Source organism: Stegostoma tigrinum, chromosome 6 (genome assembly GCF_030684315.1).
Source record: "Stegostoma tigrinum isolate sSteTig4 chromosome 6, sSteTig4.hap1, whole genome shotgun sequence".
Lineage (NCBI taxonomy): Eukaryota > Metazoa > Chordata > Chondrichthyes > Orectolobiformes > Stegostomatidae > Stegostoma > Stegostoma tigrinum.
Window position 1 is genome coordinate 14,430,121 of NC_081359.1, and position 22,637 is coordinate 14,452,757.

General features: G+C 43.1%; 1 protein-coding gene across 1 annotated transcript in view; it reads right to left on the minus strand.

Annotated features, from left to right (window-relative positions):
* Nucleotides 1-22,637, minus strand: part of LOC125453227 (collagen alpha-2(IV) chain) — a 195,852-nt gene that overhangs the window by 152,455 nt on the left and 20,760 nt on the right. The window contains exon 4 of the mRNA XM_059646445.1: nt 14,962-15,042. Within this exon, the coding sequence (XP_059502428.1) occupies nt 14,962-15,042 (81 nt within the window). The remainder of the gene's footprint in view (nt 1-14,961; nt 15,043-22,637) is intronic.

Consider the following 22,637-nt stretch of genomic DNA (forward strand, 5'->3'; position numbering starts at 1 on the left):
TGTCAGCCTGTGTCAGCAGCCATGCAACCACAATTCATGGGGGACTTATATTCTCAACCACCGAGTCTAAGCAAGCACAGCTTAAGTTCTGAGTCTATTAAAGTGCCATTTACAAATCAGTTTCCAGGTTTTATACCCAGGAAAGTTGAATCCAAAAGGAAATGATATGTGCATTACTAGAACAGGAATAACTTAGTGCTCATTTCTCTAGAAAAGGGAAAGATCAGTGATGTTTACAATAGTGAAGTGTTTCCAAAGGGCAGACATATCTTAATTTTCGCAAAACCAAAGCCAGCAGTCATGAATACAAAACAGCCATGAATAAATCCAAAGGAAATTCAAGAGAATGTGGAGCTTCCAGAGGTATTTGAGGTGAATGATACATTTAAGGGGAAGGTGGATGGAGAGAGAAGTGCAAGGATATGTTGATTGGAGGAGATGAAGGAGGGTGGGAGGAGACCTGTATGCACCAGCTGGGATAGATGGTTTGTTTTAGTGCTGTAAAATGTATGCACAAAATATGTGTCAATATGTGTAGTTATTAATCAGCTGTGGTGCCATTCTTGAACCCCAAATTCATCAATCTCTTTGCATAAGATTGGGAAACAAAGTATGTAACCTTTCTGCTTGAGAAAAGTGGGGAGACATAAAGCAGGAAATTATAATCAGTGAGTTTAACATCTGACGTAGGGAAAAAGCTGGAATCTTTTCATTAAGGAAGATATAGCAGAGCACTTAGAAAACCTCAGTGCAACCAGACCATGTCAACATACTTTACTTTGAGTAAGTGACAAACAATGTGGGTGAAAGAGGTGCGCTGTACTTTGATTTCCAGAAGACCTTTGACAAGGATTCACATCAAAAGTTTTCTCTGCAAAATAAAATCTTAGGGCCTCACATAAAGACAGGGTTAGAGGGTTAGTTCACTAACAGAAATAGAGAAGGAGCATAAGTCGGTCATTTTTGGATTGGCAAGATATGACAAATGGAGTGCCACAAGGTTCAGTGCTCAGGATTCAAATATTTGCGATCTATATGAAGGACTTGCATAAAAGAAAATTTAAATATGGTTGTGAACTTTGCTGATGATGCAAAGATAGATAAGAAATTAAGTTGTGAAGGGAACACTAGGAGTCTGCAAAGGGATTTAGATTGGAAGTGTGAAGGCAAAAAAAAAATTGGCAGATCTATTTGGCAGAGTATAGTGTGGGAAAATATTAACTTATCCATGTTGGTAGGAAGAATTAAAACAAAATTTATTGAAATAGAGAGAAATTGCAGAACTCTGGTGTGCAGACAGTGTGGGTACCCAGCTACATGAATTACAAAATTAGAATGCAGATAGAGGAGGTGATTAGGAAGGCAAATGAAATGTTTTTGCTTATTGCAGGACAGAATGGAATGTAAATGTAGGGATGTATTGCCAACATTGTACAGGGCATTGGTGAGACCACGCCTGGAGTATTAAATATAGTTTTGGTCTCCTTATTTAAGAATGAATATAAATGCATCAGCAGTCCAGGAAAGGTTCACTCAAATGATACCTTGAATGAGGATTGTCTTTTGAGAATGATTGTACCAGCTGGACTTGTATCTAATGGAGTATAGAATAATGAGAGATGATATGATTGGGACCTGTGAGACACTGAGAGGACTTGACAGGGTGAAAATAAAGGGTCTTCCATGTAAGAAGGAGGAGGACGAGAAATTGTTTCTCTCAGAGGGCTGTAAGTCCTTGGAATTCTTTGTTCAAGGAATCCAAGCTCGCTGGATATTTTAAAGGCAGAGGGATATAGAATTTTTTCTAACATGAGAGTCAAATCCTGCAGGGGAAGGTGGGGATGTGGACTTGAGGTCACAATTGGGTCACTCAAGATCTTATTGAATGGCAGAGCAGGCTTGATGGACTAAATGGTCTCCTCCTGCTTTTACTTTGTATGTTAGTATTTCATTCTGTTGAAACTAATTAAACGGAAATCAGGTGGATTCTACAACAGACAAAAAAAATCCACCAATGACCTGTTGGGGCAGTGTCCAGTTGGTCAGGTGCTGGAAGGGAGTGGGGCTTGGGGAATGCATGAGGAGTTCTGGGTTGTATAGTTGGGAGGGTTAGTGGTGAGTCAAGGAGTTGGTTCACCCAGGAGCTACCGTGGGGTTTTTAGTACTCGGAGGAGCTGTTTCAGAGTATCCTCGATACAAGTGGAGTTGCTCAGTGGAATGTTCAATTTCCTGTGGAATGCCAGAGTTAGCTGTATGAAGACTTTCACAGGATCCCAATGTGCATCTTCAGCATAAGCTGCTGCAATGACCATCTGGAAACTGGAATATCTGCTACTGCTTTAGTTGTGTTGGCATCACAGACTAACATCTACATTCTGCAACAGTAATGTTAGCTAAAACAGGCATGATCTCCTATGATGAGAAGTTATAAATGGAGATAGTCTCGAGATGGGTCTTGAAGATTTCAAGTGATTGGGCTCAGAGTATTTCCTTTGACAACTTTCTCCAATATGAGAGTATTCCTCAGAACCTGGTTGATATACCATCTTGGAAACAAATGAGGGGTGTGTGCGTGTGTGCGTGTGCGTGTGCGCGCGCGCGTGTGCGTGTGCGCGCGCGCGCGTGTGTGTGTGTGTGTGTGTGTGGTCATTGTAAGAATACACCAGACACTTGCTCTTACACTTTCCGGTAGAATCTTAATAGCTCCCAGTCTGAAGTCCCTGATCAAGTGATGCATGGTGCTATTTCGTTAAAGTTCAAAACTTCCTGAATAATGTGGATAGAGCAGAAAGCAATTCATTTCAAAAAAACACCCCGACAGGTGATAGGAAAACGTCTGGTTAAAAACCGATGGAGCAAAAACTCCTGAGTTAATAAGTTGCTGCTCATGTATTCAACACTGCAGGGTTTAAACTTAACATGGTCGTGTGCTTGCCTTATGAGCATATACTGGCTGTAGCAATAGCTTAGCAGCTGGCACAGCTCTAAGTCTTTTCTCCGTGGGATTGAGGTCACTGCTAAAGTGGTCACGGTCATTCTTCCCAGCCAACATTTTTAATATTTCGATAAAGCCCAGTGCCCACTGCAGACGCGGATTCCTAAAGTTGTTTGTCTTGGCTGGTATTGTAAGGAGCAATAACTGAATTTGCGATTATTGACCATCCTTGCCCACAGAGGGACAGATTATGACAAATTCCCCTGAAATATGGCCCAAAGTCTTGGAAAAGTTTTGGTCTTCTCTAGAAAGAATTATTTTAATTCCTCTTTCTCCTTTTATGGCCGCAGGATGTCCCAAAATACATTGTAGACAAGGAAGTATTTTCTTGAAGTCTAGTCACTGTTGTAATGTGGGAAGTGTGGCAAGCAATTTGAACTTTGCGAGTCTGTCTTCGTTCTTTGAAATTGCTACCCAATTGTTTACCCTCCCCAGCAATTTAGCTGGGCATTTTTTTTCTCCTTCGAGTATTTATCCAGTTCCCTTTTCAAAGTCACCATTGAATCTGGCTTCACTGCCTTTTCATGCAGCTACTTACCTTGTCCTCAGCTCTCCTTTGGTTCTTATGTTAATTACTTCAAATCTGTTTCCTCTGGTTAGTGACCCTCCTGCCACTGATTACAATTTCTCCTTGTTGATGCTAGCTGATGCCAGCTATGAAATAGTGGCATATATGCTGAAGATGAGGGAGGTGAGTGGTAACAGAGTGGAGATGGGGGCCATAAGTAGGTAAAAATGGGTTGGCTGTGCTAAAAGCAGCCCATGTCAATGATATAATGAGGGTGTGGGGATAGAGAAAGGACATGGAGGAAAGTGTCCAGGCTCTAAATGAATTGAATTGGTGTTGAGTCTAGAAGGCTACAGAGTCCCCAAGTGGAAAATGAGATGCTGTTCTGCCAGCTTCCGCTGACCCTCACTGGAGCGTTGAAGCAAGCCTGAGGCAAAAATGTTGGCCGAGGAACACATCGGTGTGGTGAAGCAGTCTCCATCATTAGCTTTTCTTTCTCCCTGACTTACCATTATCCATCCCTTTCTGTGTGCCTATCTTTCTTTCTCTCCCTATGGGCTCCATCGTCATCTATCTGCTCACTCCTTTATCCCTGCCCCTCCAATCGATCTGTCTTCAGCATATAGGCTACCTTTTTCAATCAGTTCTGAGGAAGGGTCACTCGACCCAAAATGCTCATTCAGCTTTCTCTCCAAAGGAACGTTAGGGCTGCTAAAAGCTGCTAAAAGCAACAAAAATCCAGAGAAAAGGAACAAAACTGCAGATCACAGCTAAAAATACTGGGTGAGACTCAACAACTGTAAATTTTCCTTTCCAAGCACTGGTTGAAATACAAAGTGATATGAAGCAGAACTGGCAATTTTTTCCACTCAGAATGAAAACTATGCAATCGTGATCGAATTAATTCACAAGGGAAGCCATCTATGGGTAGCTAAACTTCTGTCAGCGAGAAACTGTTACCAAGTGTATTCAACACTAAATCTCTCTGAAGAAATAAAGGCATAAAGTTTGAAAAGCTTTGAAGACACATGTTTAACTCTGAGTGAATATAACTTAAAAATGCCATGCGTTTAATATAAATGTCCAAGTTGATAAGAGTCCACACAGTGTGACAGCATTAGCACAGCTCGCAGAATCCTGTGAGGTAGCACAACTGAAAAATGATCCGAAATAAAACAAAGAACTGTGGATGTTGGAGATCTGGAACATAAACAGAAATTGCTGGAGAAACTCAGCAGGTCTGGGGACGAAGCAGAGATAACATTTCAAGTCTGCTGACTCTTCATCAGAACTCAATCAGCATGAGATAGGAAGTGATCTTCCTGGAGTGGGAATTATGGTGGACAATCTGTTAGTGTACAGACAAAGAAACACAATGGGAGAACATATCACTTGAATTGATTAAAATCAAACATGCGCGTTGGACAGTGCTCACCAGAGGAACCTAATGCTGAGCAATTAAAAAAAATAGCAATTATAGATGCCCAAAGGACAAAGGTCACTTCCTGATAGCGCAAGATAGTTATCAGAATCTGGACAAGGTGAAAGCTATAGTAGTGACGTGACGGATGAATTGCACAATGATTTGTTCGAATTGTAAAATTCTTGCCCTATATATCATCAAGGTGTGAAGCATCATTCCAACTCACTGCCAATGATGTGCAGTGTTACTGGGGCACAGAGTAAAAGGAGCATTCACTAAAACTGAGCAACTAGTGATGGCAATGCCAGTGCTGAACTATCATGACTGAATAATGAAGTAAACGTGATACCAGTGAGTTAGGATTGGAGTAATCCTAATGCAACAAAAGACCACTGGCTGCAGTTATATCCTGGGCACTGTCGCAAACAGAATGACGCTATGTTCAGACGAAGGAGGAGCTCTTGGTATTTTTGTTACTTGCATCAATAGCTTTTTGTCAGGTGAATCTGACCACAAGCCACTTCAAAGCATTTTGAAGCACTTTAAGCTGTGACTCTATATACCTCGCTCTGTCTAAACACCCTCTGATCTGTATGTCCTTGTATGTTAGGATCTGCCTGCACTGCTCGCAAAACAAAACTTTTCACTGTGCTCAGACACATGTGACAGCAATAAATCCAATCAAATCAAACAGTCAGCAAGTACCAAGCTAAAGAGACACCGATGAAACACGTTATCCCAGACAGACCATGGATGAAGCTGGAGCAGACCTCTTTCCTCTCATAGCTACTGATTATCTTGTCACCACAGACTCTCTTCTGACTATTGGGAGCTAACCCAGCTGACTTCAATGGCTACCCCCATGAGATTGTGGAATTTCAAAGAGCACATTTCACTCATGAATGTCTTTCCACACGTTGTGAGGTGTGACAATTGCATTCAATTCATAAGTCAAGGATTCAGATACTTCATAAAGAGTTGGGAAATTCAGCACCATGCAACATCACCCTGTCAAATAGAAAGGCTGAAGCAGCAGTCAAAAATCACCAAATGTATAAAGAAATCCTGCAAATCCCGCACAGGCAATACAGGTACTGAAGTAATGACCAATAGTCCAGTCCAAAAACTAATGTCACGCCTCGCACAGATTGCTCCTCCAAAGGCAAAAAAAAGGCTGTGGAAACTAGAAAGAATAACAGGAACACCTGACAAAAATCAAGACGCAACAGCAGAAAGCCAAACCAGGGTAGAAATTCAATCCTGTGCTTTCCAGGTTACTGTAGTCATGTACTGATGTAGACCTCCCCCAAGAAGTGCTTGCTGCAGAAATCCATCTTGCAGTAACCTTGTTAAACACATTATAGACAGACGTTGTCCTGTGACAAATACTTCTATTAAAATTCACTCTTCTCAGCTTGAAGGAGCATTTAATGGGCTAAAATTAATACCAAGGATAAGCTATCTTTAAAAAGTCAGAGGAATACAGAGAGATAATGCAGGAAAGTGGTTGAAAAAGATCTGTAATCAGGAAAATAATCCAATGTATTGTCAAACCATCTGTGGATTGCTCAAGGTGCCCCTTCCCCCCTCAACCCCCAGACTGGTAAAGGTCAGGGGTCACAAAGCAGACTCATTGTACAAACAGTTCAAAGTGATTCCACTAACCAAGGCTTCTTTGATAACATTATGTACTGTTATCAGCTTGGTTCCTCTGGAAACACACAGGAGAGCTGTCAGTGTGGACAGCTCGAAGATAAAGTTCTTCTTCATAACCATGATAGTTTTCTGGAAGCTCATTAACATTCATAGCCAGACATTTGGAATTCATTATGAACGGACATCTGCTTTGAATCAAAACTTAAAGCGTAAACATTACCACTGAATTCACTCTGATATTAGGCTGCAGTCAGATTCCAACATTCAGCCGCCAGTTGTGTAGCAGATTAGCTCATGAGTGGTGCTGAATGGTTGTAAGGCTCCTGCTCTGCTTCAGATATTGTGCACACACAATGGACAAAACATACTCCTCAGAGAAATTAGATTTCTTCCACTGGGAGAACAAACTGTGCACAGGATCTTTCCTGTCTAGATGCATCTTGTCTGTCTCTCTCTCTCGGCCTGTCTGCCTCATACTTTTTCTAACTGGCTGCCTCTGTCTGTTGCTTCTTGTGCCTGTCATTCTCTGTATCTCTCTATCTCTCCCTTTCAATCTGTTTCCCTGTATTTGCAAAATTGTGATGTTAGTGGCAAACTTTGATCACTAGATGGGCAATCAGGACAGCATTGCTATGATTTATTTGTTGACCACATTAGTCAACAAACTCTGGCAGCATCAACTCATGCAAATAGGTAGGGCAGGTGACAAATAGGTGCAAATAGGTACAGCATGACGATGTATATTTTCCTTCACTTTCTAGAATTAGTGAAAAGAAATTCTCACACCAGGCAACATTGACTACCAACCACCCAGTGGAAACATTAATGGAGGGACAAAAAAAGAAATTGCTGTAAAAACTCAACAGTTTCATCTGTGAAGAGAAATCAGAATTAACGTTTCTCGTCGAGCGATCCTTCCTCAGATGGATGGTAGCTAGGAAGATGTCAGTTTATATGCGGAAGGTAGGGTGGGGTATGGGGGTAGAGCTCAAGGAGAGAGAAGAATAGTTGGACAGACAAAGGAGTGGATCACGAACTGGCTAGTATGGTGAATAGCTATTAATGGGGTCTGTTCGTGGCTAATAGTGGATTGTACATAATAACAGATTCTGTGAAAACAAGGCTGTGTGTGTGTGTGTGTGTGTGTGTGTGTGTGTGTGTGTGTGTGTGTGTGTGTGTGTGTGTGTGTGTGTGTGTGTGTGTGTGTGTGTGTGTGTGTGTGTATAAAGGACATGGGAGAACTTAAGCCCTAAATTTATTGAACTCAACACCGAGTCCACAAAGCTGAAGAATTCCCAAGCAGAAGAAGAGGTGCTTGTTCTTCTGACTTGCTCTGAGCTTCACTGGAACACTGCAGCAAGCCTGAGACTGAGGTGTTGACCAGAGAGCAGGGTGGTGTGTTAAAGTGGCAGGTAATTGGAAGCTCAGCGTCTTTTTTGTGGATAGAATGTAGTGTTCTGCAAAGCAGTCACCCAGTCTACAATCAAATGAAGGGATATTTCCCAGAATCTCTTGCTTCAGGAGTGAGAGAGTGGTACTTGATAGGAAATCCACTTTTGGAGAGAGGGTGGCTCTTTAAGCTCGATTGCAGCTCTTCCAGAAGGAGATTCTTGAAGATAATATCAAATGACCTTAACCACTCTTCCCCAGCAAGTGGCTAAAGAGTCACATGTTTTTGATTTGAGACAGGGCCTGTCCTCAAGGGCATTTCTACAGAACAGGTTCTGAGAAAGGTCATCAACTGGAAACATTCGGTCTTCATGCTACTCTCAGTACATCTCACACGTGTCTCCATTCATGTTCACTATCAGTGGTTAACTTATGGGAGTGGTGAAATGGAAAAATATGTTGAGTTTACTTCAAAGGCTTTAGTCATGGCGTATTTTGTTTTATGCCCGAGATGAACAATTACATTTAGAACAAGTTTCTAGATTCTGTAGTTTGGTTAACATGAAAGATTTGTACTTGTGTAACACCTCGGGATTTTCTAAGGTGTCTTACAATCAATATAATACTTTCTGAAGTGCAGTCACTGTTGTCGTGAAGGAAATACTACAGTCAATTGTCGTGTAAGGTAATGGTTCCGAAAGCGTTAATGCTGAAATCTGCATTAAACCCCACCCAATCTGATGCTATTATAAGGACCTGGGTGGTGAATGTCAGAACATCACAGGGTCATAAAGAGGCCTGTTTTGAGCTAACAACACAGCAGTGAGGTAAGATGGGAACTTTATCGAAGCAAACTCAAGATGTCTCCCAAGACTGTATGTTCCTGCTGGTAGAGGGCACATGGCTATGGAAGGCTAGGTCAGACAGCTGTATATGATTGTCTTTCAGCCCAAACAACTCCCTTTTTATATACAACATGGAAAAAAAAGTACACTCATGTATATTTCTAATTACCCATATTTCCAATTATATACAAGTACTGTTCTCATGCATTAGTGATTGTTTGTTATTCCATCTCAACCCACTTTAGCCTGTTTATTTACACGCACAACCTTTAAAGTGTATGCACCTTGGGATGATACACATGTGGATTTTGAGCTTATTCTCCACGGTCTGCTGGTTGGAATGGCGTGTTTGTTGGCTCACTTTCAAACACTACTCAGCTTCCTCAGTTGCCTTCGAGCTTTATATACATCTTTATTTAGTTGCTTTAGCTGTACCTGGCAAAGCAATCATTTCATTTTGTGAATTCAGCTCTCCCCACAGATCTCTGTGGCAAGGAATTTCAAAGATTCACAACCCTCTGAGAAAAGAAATTCTTCTTAAATTCAGCCTTAAATTAGTGCCCCCTCATTCTGAGACTATGCCCCCTGGACTTAAGACTCTCTCAAGAGGGGAAACATCCTGTCAGCATTTGAGATAATAAGGTGTAGAGCTGGATGAACACAGCAGGCCAAGCAGCATCAGAGGAGCAGGAAGGCTGATGTTTTGGGCCTAGACCCTTGTTCAGAAATGGGAGAGGGGAAGGGGGCTTTGAAATAAATAGGGAGATAGGGGGAGGTGGATAGAAGATGGATAGACGAGAAGATAGGTGTAGAGGAGACAGACAGGTCAAAGATGGACCAAAGAAAGGCGAGTGTAGGTGGGGAATTAGGGAGGAGATAGGTCAGTCCAGGGAGGACGGCCAGGTCAAGGGGGTGGGATGAGGCTAGTAGGTTGGAAATGGGGGTGCGGCTTGAGGTGGGAGGAAGAACAGGTTAGGGAGGCAGGGACGAGCTGTGTTGGTTTTGGGATGCAGTAGGGGGAAGAGGAGATTTTGAAGCTTGTGAAGTCCACTTTGATACCATTGGGTTGCAGGGTTCCCAAGTGAAATATCAGGTGCTGTTCCTGCAACCTTCAGGTGGCATCGTTGTGGCACTGCAGGAGGCCCAGGATGGACATTTACTCTGTCAAGCACCTTAAGAATCCCATCTGTTTTAACGAGATCACCTCTCATTCTTCTGAACTCCAGTGAGTAGAGACCTATCCTGTTTAACTTTTGCTGATTAGACAAACCGTCCAAACTAGGATCTTCCTAGTGTGCCTTCTCTGAACTGCCTCAAATGAAAATTCCTTAAATAAGGGGACACAAAACTGCTCACAATACTCCCGATGTGGGCTTTACCAGCACCTTGTGCAGTTACAGTAAGGTCTAACAGGTAGAAACAGTTTACTTGGGGCCGTAATGTTGCAATGGTAGCGTCCAAACCTTTGAGCCAGGAGACCTGGGTTCTGATTCTCCCTGCTCCGGTATTAATATCTATGAGCAGGTTGATTTAAAAAATATGCTTCCTACTCTTATAATCCTACCTCCTTGAAATAAGGGCTAACATTCCATTCATTTTGCTGACCACCTGGTGTACCTGTGTACTAACTCTGTGTTTCATAAGCTAGTCCCCAACAGCAGCTTTTGTGCTCCTGAGATGCTGCTTGGCCGGCTGTGTTCATCCAGCTCCACACTTTGTTATCTTGGATTCTCCAGCATCTGTAGTTCCCATTATCAACCTCCAAGATGCTTTGTGTTGCAGTTTTCTGCAGCTTTTCTTCATTTAAATAATACCGTTCTTTTGTTGTCCCTTTTAAAATGAGCAAACACTTGCCAACGTTTTGCCGACTTACATAACCAATCAACATATCTCTCTGCAAACTGTTTGCATCCTTCTTGCAAGATGCCTTTCCACTGATTTTTCTGTCACCTGCGAACCTGGCTACAGAACATTCACTTCCTTTTTTCAAGTCATTCATATATATTTTGAACAATACAGTCCTAGCACTGATCCCTGAGGAACCCTTTGGTTACATGACACCAATCCCTTCTCTCTATTCACTGTTTCTGAGCCATGAGCTAATTCTTTATGTATAACAACAGACTTCCTTCAAGATCTTGGGCTCTTATCTTATAACTTAACATTTTGTGTGTGACCTCATTGAACACCTTCTAAAAGTCTATTGATAGCATATCTATCAGTTCGCCTCAATCAACTCCAGTTGAAACTTCCACAAAAAACTAAAAACTTGAATCTAAACTCTGTGCAAAAAGGAATGTAATCCCTTTGCCAAACTCTTTCAAGCTTGTTTAGCGGAGCCATGTGTTCAAGATCTCTGAGGATGTACAGGGACAGCACTAGAATTTAATCTTCTCACAGGACTAAGATAATAAAACGTGAGGCTGGATGAACACAGCAGGCCAAGCAGCATCTCAGGAGCACAAAAGCTGACGTTTCGGGCCTAGACCCTTCATCAGAGAGGGGGATGGGGAGAGGGAACTGGAATAAATAGGGAGAGAGGGGGAGGCGGACCGAAGATGGAGAGTAAAGAAGATAGGTGGAGAGAGTATAGGTGGGGAGGTAGGGAGGGGATAGGTCAGTCCAGGGAAGACGGACAGGTCAAGGAGGTGGGATGAGGTTAGTAGGTAGATGGGGGTGCGGCTTGGGGTGGGAGGAAGGGATGGGTGAGAGGAAGAACCGGTTAGGGAGGCAGAGACAGGTTGGACTGGTTTTGGGATGCAGTGGGTGGGGGGGAAGAGCTGGGCTGGTTGTGTGGTGCAGTGGGGGGAAGGGACGAACTGGGCTGGTTTAGGGATGCGGTGGGGGAAGGGGAGATTTTGAAACTGGTGAAGTCCACATTGATACCATATGGCTGCAGGGTTCCCAGGCGGAACATGAGTTGCTGTTCCTGCAACCTTCGGGTGGCATCATTGTGGCAGTGCAGGAGGCCCATGATGGACATGTCATCTAGAGAATGGGAGGGGGAGTGGAAATGGTGTGCGACTGGGAGGTGCAGTTGTTTGTTGCGAACTGAGCGGAGGTGTTCTGCAAAGCGGTCCCCAAGCCTCCGCTTGGTTTCCCCAATGTAGAGGAAGCCGCACCGGGTACAGTGGATGCAGTATACCACATTGGCAGATGTGCAGGTGAACCTCTGCTTAATGTGGAATGTCATCTTGGGGCCTGGGATAGGGGTGAGGGAGGAGGTGTGGGGACAAGTGTAGCATTTCCTGCGGTTGCAGGGGAAGGTGCCAGGTGTAGTGGGGTTGGAGGGCAGTGTGGAGCGAACAAGGTAGTCACGGAGAGAGTGGTCTCTCCGGAAAGCAGACAGGGGTGGGGATGGAAAAATGTCTTGGGTGGTGGGGTCGGATTGTAAATGGCGGAAGTGTCGGAGGATGATGCGTTGTATCCGGAGGTTGGTGCAACTTTCCCCCCACAGTGATCGAGAACGCCCTTGACCGCGTCTCCCGTATTTCCCGCAACACATCCCTCACACCCCGCCCCCGCCACAACTGCCCTAAGAGGATCCCCCTCGTTCTCACACACCACCCTACCAACCTCAAAATACAACGCATCATCCTCCGACACTTCCGCCATTTACAATCCGACCCCACCACCCAAGACATTTTTCCATCCCCACCCCTGTCTGCTTTCCGGAGAGACCACTCTCCCCGTGACTCCCTTGTTCGCTCCACACTGCCCTCCAACCCCACCACACCCGGCACCTTACCCTGCAACCGCAGGAAATGCTACACTTGTCCCCACACCTCCTCCCTCACCCCTATCCCAGGCCCCAAGATGACATTCCACATTAAGCAGAGGTTCACCTGCACATCTGCCAATGTGGTATACTGCATCCACTGTACCCGGTGCGGCTTCCTCTACATTGGGGAAACCAAGCGGAGGCTTGGGGACCGCTTTGCAGAACACCTCCGCTCAGTTCGCAACAAACAACTGCACCTCCCAGTCGCAAACCGTTTCCACTCCCCCTCCCATTCTCTAGATGACATGTCCATCATGGGCCTCCTGCACTGCCACAATGATGCCACCCGAAGGTTGCAGGAACAGCAACTCATATTCCTCCTGGGAACCCTGCAGCCATATGGAATCAATGTGGACTTCACCAGTTTCAAAATCTCCCCTTCCCCTACTGCATCCCTAAACCAGCCCAGTTCGTCCCCTCCCCCCACTGCACCACACAACCAGCCCAGCTCTTCCCCCCCACCCACTGCATCCCAAAACCAGTCCAACCTGTCTCTGCCTCCCTAACCAGTTCTTCCTCTCACCCATCCCTTCCTCCCACCCCAAGCCGCACCCGCATCTACCTACTAACCTCATCCCACCTCCTTGACCTGTCCATCTTCCCTGGACTGACCTATCCCCTCCCTACCTCCCCACCTATACTCTCTCCACCTATCTTCTTTACTCTCCATCTTCGGTCCGCCTCCCCCTCTCTCCCTATTTATTCCAGTTCCCTCTCCCCATCCCCCTCTCTGATGAAGGGTCTAGGCCCGAAACGTCAGCTTTTGTGCTCCTGAGATGCTGCTTGGCCTGCTGTGTTCATCCAGCCTCACATTTTATTATCTTGGAATTCTCCAGCATCTGCAGTTCCCATTATCTCTGATACTATTTCTCACAGGACTAGTAGGTTTTCTATTCCTTTTGTCCAGCTAGGACCCATTTAACAAAAAAAAACTGGCATTCTGATGTTAAGTGCACAGAATTCAGCAAAATTCCTACTTCGATAAACCCAATAGATGGAAGAGAACAATGAAACATAGCCTGAGAATGTACTATCTTGATATTTTCAGGTTTTATTTCATGGATCTCAGGGATCCAAACATCTTGTGAAACAGCCAAATGCAGCTACATAACATCAGAGTGACCCTATTAAAATGTCAAGTTGTAAAGTGAGTTTAACCCAGTGTCTACATCAAAACATTCCTCCAAACTATAAGCGAGTCATTAATCAGAAATCCTTTTGCAAGAATGAACCTCTTAAGACTTAGTTCATTCTGGTGATGAGATATGTTTAGCTTCTACTAATGTTTCCTACATTAGTTCACAATGAGCCATGAGTGTTGCCATGTTGTCATGGTGTTGGGATGTTTTCTACTGTTAGGTGTGATTCTAAATTTGGCCAGGACTTGCAGAACAATCTGACTGTGCTAACAGCTACCCTAACATCCGATTTAGGTCAATGAATCAAGTTTGTAACATCGCTCACTTACACTTGTTGGAAGTGACATACATTCACATGCAAAGTCTTCTGCAATGACAGTAAGATGTTCAAGTCTTGCTCCTTTGTTGAATTACCTGGGAACTTGAGGAGCACGTAATTCTCTATTGATTGCTCCGAGGCAACAGTTCTGCAAATTAGAACCAACTTAACAAACAGTTAGCAGCCTTCATTCCTCCAGTGTAAAATTATGTGATCACTTGCAATTTGACTTCTTGCATTGCTCTCATGACTGAAAACCTGAAAAGCTTCAGAATGTGTCTCTCTTGTCAGCATTATTTTGTTAAATTACTTTTGTTTCTCTTCTGGTATCTGATGCTTTAACTCAGTGAGCTGCAGGTCATGGAAAGCTCTAACAATGAAAATAACCACTTGAAGAGCTGAGCTCACATTTACATTATCCACTGCATTGGGAGAAATTACCAGAGGAGACTTAATTCCGTTAGCCATTCTCAATTTTAACCGTTTGGACACTGCCTTTGAACTCATTGTTGGCCTTGCAACAAAATGGTGAGAAACTGCTTTTGACATTAAAAGTTAAGGAACAATGAAAAACAAAGAATAGAATCAATCTAGAACTGGCCATTAGATTAGTAAATTGGCTAATTGGTGTATTCTGGGTATTGAGCTTGGATGACAATGAGAAGCCTATCTCCTATTTAGAAATCTATTGCTCAGTAAGCATCTTAATTCCAGGCAGTATCTATTGGGGAATGTGCTGTAATTTTCCTGTATACAACAGACTGAGTGAGGTTGCTGAAAGCTCTCTTGTATTCACAGCGTTATCATCTGAAACTCCAGTAAAAGGTACAGGGGAATATCCATCCTCATCCACATTGAAAGACCATTATATAACCTGAAATGGACTGTAAATGTGGATTTACTCACTCTGGCTCCTTTCTCTGGGAAACACTGACATCCTGCACTGCAGTCTCTCCCATTGCAGGGTCCCAAATACGACTTTCCACCCTGGAAAAGAAACACAAAATAATTCAACAAACATTGAAGAAGTCAGTCAATAAACATCATGTCTGACAAGCGAGTTACATTATTCATTTGCAATTGTTAAAGGCAATGAAACCTTTCAAAATCCAAGAGACAGCTCTCTGATGTGTTAACCTGGGAGCAGGTGGGTTACATATAGAGATAGCGGGAACTGCAGATGCTGGAGACTCTGAGATAACAAGGTGTGGAGCTGGATGAACTCAGCAGCCAAGCAGCATCAGAGGAGCAGGAAAGCTGACGTTTCAGGCCTAGACCCTTCTTCAGAGAGAAAAAAAAATTCTGAAGAAGGGTCCAGACCTGAAACATCAGCGTTCCTGCTCCTCTGATGCTGCTTGGCCCGCTGTGTTCATTCAGCTCTACACTTTGTTATCTCAGGTTACATACAGAGTTATGTTGTAAAAAGTCAGTGCAGAGGGGAATATGCAGGTTAAGTACAGATGCAAAACAACCCCAATAGAATCATAGAGAACAGAAACGAACCCTTGGCCTATTGAGTCTGTACAGCCAAAAATATGCCACTATCTACACAGGTCCTACTTCCCTGCACTAGCCTTGAATGTTATGACACTCTGCCGCTCACCCAAGTACTTTTTAAGGATTGTGAAGATTCCTGTCTCAAACAGCCTCCCAGGCAGTGCATTCCAGATCCCCACCCACCACTTGGTGAAAAAGCTTTTCCTCAAATCCCTTCAAAACCTCCTGCTTTTCACTTGAAAATTATGGCCCCGTGCTATTACCCACTTCACTAAAGGAACACAGCTGATTTCCATTCACCATATCCATGTCTCCTCATAATCACACCTATCTTCCCTCAGCTCTCTGCTCCAAAGAAAACATGAGATTAAGGATCAACATTCTGTCACCAAATAGAAGTAGGAACTCTTTCCGTTCTGATCCTGTGAGAACCATAGAATCTCTTCAGTGTGGAAGCAGGCCATTTGACCCCACACCAACACTTCCACCTAGATGAGGCCCAGCGCACCCCATCCCTCGAACGCTGCATTTCCCATGGCTAACCCACCCATCACGTGGATACTATAGCATGGTCAACCCACCTAACCTGCACATCTTTGGACTGTGGGAGGAAACTGGATTTGCTTTGGGAGCGCCTGAAGGAAACCCACAGAGACATGGGGAGTACGTGCAAACTCCACACAGACAGTCGCCTGAGGGTAGAATTGAACCCAGGTCCCTGGTGCTGTGAGGCTGCAGTGCTAACCACCGAGCCATCGCACCACCCACTTAGCTCAGTTTGTAATGACACACCACAAGGTTTTGTAGCAAAAGGAGTAATGTATAAATGTTACTTTTGTTTCAGGGTCAGTATGAGATTGCTGAGAGAATTCAGTGGGCAGGAATTATTCATTCAGACACAATAAAATCAGCGGGAGTTTTCAATTGAAAACAGACCCACAGACTGACCTGTGGAACAGAGTTTAACCCAGGAAGCACCGAGTGGTTGGTTTGTGGTTCTGAACCATCAAGTGCAGTTCATTCACATTAAGGGAATTGTTTGATACAGTGGTGTCACAGTGTTAGGGGAATTAACCCCAATTCACTCAGGGAAAAAAAGAAACAGAAAAAAAGAATGGCAAGAGACAAAAGAAGTGCTTCACTTTATTTCCCCATGTAATTTACATTGTGTTTGGGACATGGCAATTTGGGAGCAGGGAATTCTTGACATCCCCACAAAAGGAAGAGGAAGCTTTCCTCCCTCCCCTTGTCACCCATTTTCCTCATCTGTAGTACAGGGAACACCCCAAGAAGAGACAAACTGTTGGAGAAGGAGGTTGCATTCAGACTGTCTGTACCTATTTTCCTGCACTGATTTTGAGAATTTCTAACCGTTTGCTGCGAGTTTAACAGGTCTACCTACATTTATTTTCGACCACACATTTAAGTTAGCTGTAGCCCTTTGTAGACTCTTTGCATCCTTTATTCAACCAGAAGACACTACAAGAGGAGGGGGTAATCCTGGACTAACTTTAGATAATGAAGTCAGTGAGTAGTTGAAGTAACAGTGGGGGAGCATTTTGCCAACAGTGATCATAACTGCATTAGATTCAAGATGGAAAAGCACAAGGATGGGCCTAAAACCAAAGTTCTGAACTGAGAGAAGGCGGATCTTAATAAGATCAGATCTGATTTGGTCAAAATGGACTGGCAGCAGCATCATAGAGCTGTACAGCACAGAAACAGACTCTTCAGTACAACTCGCCCATGCTAACCAGATATCTTAATCTAGTCCCATTTGCCAGCACTTGGCCCATCTCCCTCTGAACCCTTCCTATTCATGCACTCATACAGATGCCTTTTAAATGATGTAACTGTACCAGCCTCCTCCGCTTCCTCTGGCAGCTCATTCCATATATGCATCACCCTCTGCATCCCTTTCTTGTCTATCCTTTCTAACCTTAAACCTATGCTCTCTAGTTTCAGATTCCCCTACCTGGGAGAAAGGGCTATTCACCCTATCCTCTTGATTTTATAAACCTCTATTAGTAAATCTTTGTTAGAACAATGGGACACATTCAAGAATGAAATCAGGAGAGTACGAGGCCAACATGGTCCAGTAAAGATAAAGGATTGGACCAACAAATCTAGTGAACCGTGGATTTGAGGGATATGTAGCATTTGTTAAATAGAACAAGGGAGGTTATGGCAGATACCAAGGGCTCAAAATGGCAGAGGCCCGAGAAGAGTACAGACTGTGCAAGGGGGAGTTAAGAAGGAAATTAGAAGAGCAAAAAGGGTGCATTAAAGGATCAAAAAGAATACACAGTACAGAAACAGGCCATTTTACCCAACCCAACCCATGTGCTTCCATCATTCCATGTCTAAATTCATCACTGAAATCCTCCCTTGCGTCTTCATCCACTTGTTGTGATTTTTTTTCCAGCACACTTTGAGACAGAGAACCTCTCTATACTCACACGCCAAAGGTGCAGGTGACGAAGCGGTGAGGGCTTCTGCAGGAGCCACAGTCTACCAACTTTAGAAAGGTCAAGTCTCAGATCAGCTCATTAGACTTTTGGCTCAATTTCCACTTGACTGAACTCGCAATATTTTAATGGCTTAATTCTGCCAGCCAGTCTTTGCGATGGAAATGTCACTAATACAATCCTTTAATGGCGTGCCTGAGATTTGAGCTGCAGCTGTAAAAACACTGCAGACATTTGTTTTCTCATAATTTAGCCCATTATTTCATAATGTCTGAAACAGCTGAGTGTCACCATCTCAGCACTGACTCTCAGTGTCCAGGAACAGGGTTTATGGAATTCTTACTCCACTTGACTCTTACACCAGAGCTAGTTATAGCTGAGCAATGTAACATTGCATTTTTCTTTTCAAATGCATCAGTCATCATCTTTGAAAGGAACATGTTTCAGAAAGTGTCAAATTATACTCCTTGTCAGCAGGTTCACCTCCAGCCTCTCCTTATACACAGTGTGTGTTCGGGCAAAGAAATGAATGAATTGCATTTATGTAGCACCTTTCATGGCTTCAGGATGTCCTAAAATGCACTACAAGCCACTGAAATGATGTCTGCTGACTAGTCACTATGGAATTGTAATATAAGAGATCTGATCAATGACTTGCACACAGCAGACCTACAGCTAGCTGCTTTTTGCAGGGACAACTCAAGAGCAGAATGAAGACTTCTTAAGTACTGCACTCATTGTCAGTTTAATGCACCGGGCTATCCAGGCTTGTAGACTAGGAACTGACAAAATTTAATTAATTATAAACCATACAGTTTACAACATTGACTAACTTGGGCAGTCCATTTATGTGAATGGAATTAACAGCCTGAACCTCAGATCACCATGTCTTTCATCCTCAGTCTTGGCTTTGCTCAAACATTTTTTTTAGATTATACTTTGCTCTTCTCGTATAGTTCCCCCAAATCCCCATTGGCTGAATTTCAAAAGAAGCCAATGGATAGACGATTATTTAAATATCAGTCAGAACCTATTTCAGCAACACTTCAACACCTGTGTTTGACATTGCCAACGCCCCCCCCATTGCCTGGCATCTCCAGAATCTAAAGCAGGGTCTTCCCAAGGCGGGGCTTGGGACCCTACATGGGTTTGAGAGTTGAAATGTTGGGTTATGGGTGACAGAGTCATAGAGTCATAGAGTCATACAGCACAGAAGCAGACACTTTGGTCCAACCAGTCCATGCTGACCATAATCATAAACTAGTCCCATCTACCTACGTTTGGCATATATCCCTCCAAACATTTCGTATACATGTAATTATCAAAATGTCTTTTAAATGTTGTAACTGTTTCTACATTCACAACCTCCTCTGGAAATTCATTCCACACAAGAACCAGTCTGTAAAAAACGTTGCCCCTCTTTCTCCTCTCACCTTAAAAATAATCATAGAATAGAATCCCTACAGTGTGGAAACAGGCCTTTCAACCCAACAAGTCCACACCACCCCTTGCAGCATGCCACCCAGGCCCATCCCCCATAACCCACACATTATGGCCAATCCTCCCAGCCAGCACAGTTTTGGACTGTGGGAGGAAACCAGAGCACCTGGAGAAAACCCAAACACACACAGGGAGAACATGCAAACTCCACACAGACAGCTGCCTGAGGGTGGAATCGACCCCAGGTCCCTGGCACTGTAAGGCTACAGTGTTAACCACTGAGCCTCCGTGCCACCCTGCAAACAAATGTGCCCCCTAGTCTTGAAATCTCTATAAGGTCACCCCTGGACCTCCTACACTAGAGGTGAAAAAAGTCTCAGCCTATACAGCCTCTCCTTACAACACAAACCCTCCATTCCTGGCAAAACCTTTTCTGAACCCTCTCCAGTTTGATAATATCCTTCCTAGAGGACCAGACACAGTACTCCAGAAGAGGGCCCAACAACATTCGCAACGTGCCAACTCAATACTCAAAGGTCTGAGCGATGAAGGCACCTTCTTAACCACCCTGTCTATGTGATGCAAATTTCAAAGAATTCTATACCTGAACCCCTAGGCTTCTCTGTTGTAGACTTCAAAGGCAGAAACTGGCATTCCTGTCCCATCCCCACTGACGTTTTCAAAAATAGGGTCGCCATGGAAAGGCTTGGAGAAGGATGGACCCAAAAGGATTGATTAGATATATGCTGCTGAAGGCAACGCCCAGAACAACAATCACAGAAGCACAAAAATAATTGCTATGTCCTTGTTTGAACACTGTGTTTTATTCATGTTAAAAAAAAGAATAAGAGACAAAGGCTTTTTGATCAGGAGGACTTCTGAAAGCCATGGGTCACACCACGAGATCTCTAGAGATAAGCCCAATGTGAATCAGTAATCTTGGTGACACCTAAACCTGATTTAAACCCAAACAGACATCGGATGGTTGCTAGAATGCAACTCCCTCCAGTCTTGATCCCTGTTAAGTTCCATCTCGGCTCTAGGTGGGTGAAATTTTGTTGATGTTATTAGTCTGAAAATCATAGAAGTTGCTTTGACCATTTGTGGTCTCTGCACCTTAGGAAATAGTTTGGGCAAGGTGGCAAGGAAAATTATCAGGGTGTGAGGGACTTCAGTTATTCCAAAGATACTGGGATTGTTCTCCTTCAAAGTGGGAAGGTCACAAGGAGATTTAATAGAGGTACAAAATTATGAAGAAATTTGATTGAGTAATTGAAGAGAAACTACCTCCAGTTTCAGGAGGGTCAACATCCAGAAAAACACAGATTGCTCTTTCAAAGTGCTGGCACAGAAACAATGGGGCTGAATGGCATCCTTCACTATGATTCTAAGGGAATGGTGCAGATTTCTTGGAGAACTTTCCTTCATAACAGCAACATCCATTTGAAGCACTTCTGACTGTCAATGACAGCTGGCATGTCAATGTTGCCTTAGTGCTGTAATGTTGGGTAGCCAGCCCAAGCAGTTTCTAATATCAGAGACCTTAAGATTGAACTTTTCAAATAGCAGCTGGGAAACTTTTCGGGAGATTTTAGACGATGGTTCACAGATAGTCTTTCAACTTGGAGAAATTTGTTGCAGTTAATTTCATGCTCTGTTATTTTACCAGCCATAGATAGATGTGAAACTGTGCACATCTGGCTGGAGCCAGACATCTGAAACAGAATCAAATTGCTACCATGGTTATTAACAGACTGAAATTCACCACACACATGAATTTCTAACAATTTTGTGGGTTTTTTATTGGAAGACAAAAGGAAACCTATACATGCAATAGTGGAAAGCAGAGCTAACTGTTTGAATTGCCTAACGTTTCTCATTCAACCAATATTTAAAACACGTTTTCTGGTTGCATCATTTCTGGGGCTGTGCAAAAATCAAAGTTATGAAATTGACTATAAAGTGCTATGGAACATGCTGAGGTCATGAAAGATGTTAAAGCATTACAAGTTCTTTTCCTTTTCAAGTCTCGTGGTTTCTGTGAGAATGTTTCACATTTACATTCCCAGTTCAAATCTCAACTTACACACCAAGAAATGAAAACAGAAAGACGAAATTCTTCAAACTGATAAATTATTAAAGTACTATTGATTGTAAAAGGTACATACTCTTGCTTAATGCAATCCTCAAATCTGAAGGCACCAAAATATCACTGAGTTTCTATTTATTAACATTGGTTTATCCTGAGCATGAACGATGGTAAAGGGTTATTCTTTGTGTTGTTGCCTCACTGGGGGTTAAAACAGAGACAGTAACAATGACAGGGGACATCTGGAATTATTGAGAATAGGGACTAAACTCTAACCTAGAGGATGTATATGTGACTCTCAAACATCAAAGAATGGACTTTTATAGACCACACATATATGCATGTTTTATACACTACACATAGGGTTCTCCAATGTTAAATATTTTGTAGTAACACTTACATAATACAAAATGAAGGAGTTTTTTTGACATTGAGCACCCAGGTGAAAGGTCAAAAATAATGCTGTTCAGGAGACACACCAAGTTTGGAAAGAATAAAAAGAGATTTTGAGAATGTTTATGAATGTATTTTCTCCGTCAGCATTGAGAGTTAGAATGCTACATTCCACACATTCCAAGGGTCTCCAGATTCCTGAATCACTCTACAGCCAGCAGTAAACCACTCACCCTGTCTGCACTAACTAATGTGGACACTATTTCCTACTCTCAACACATCTTGATTGCACATATGGTAATGCCCATTACTGGTGGTGTAAAGATTAAGCAGATGCTGAGCAAAGTAAAATTCTTGCAACCAGTTTGCTAATTGTCTGTGGTATTTTCATGTTTAAAATGTAATTATTCTTTCGACTTCTTAGTACTTATGTCAACTTGTTAACCATGGGCTCCTTCCTTGCGAAGACAGTCAGGCTATTCAGTACCAAAGCTCAGTGTACAAAGTGCTATTGATGCCCAATAAAGGCAAAATTGCTTAGAACAGGCCTTTTGTAAGTATGATAGACTCTTCCTTTCACAAGACAGGCTCAATAAGTTTTAATTGGATTATGCTGTAAATGGTTTTTTTCTGAAAACTAGTTAAGACTTCTCTGCTGTTACACAAGGGAATGTCTTTCAATCATGTGCTTAATA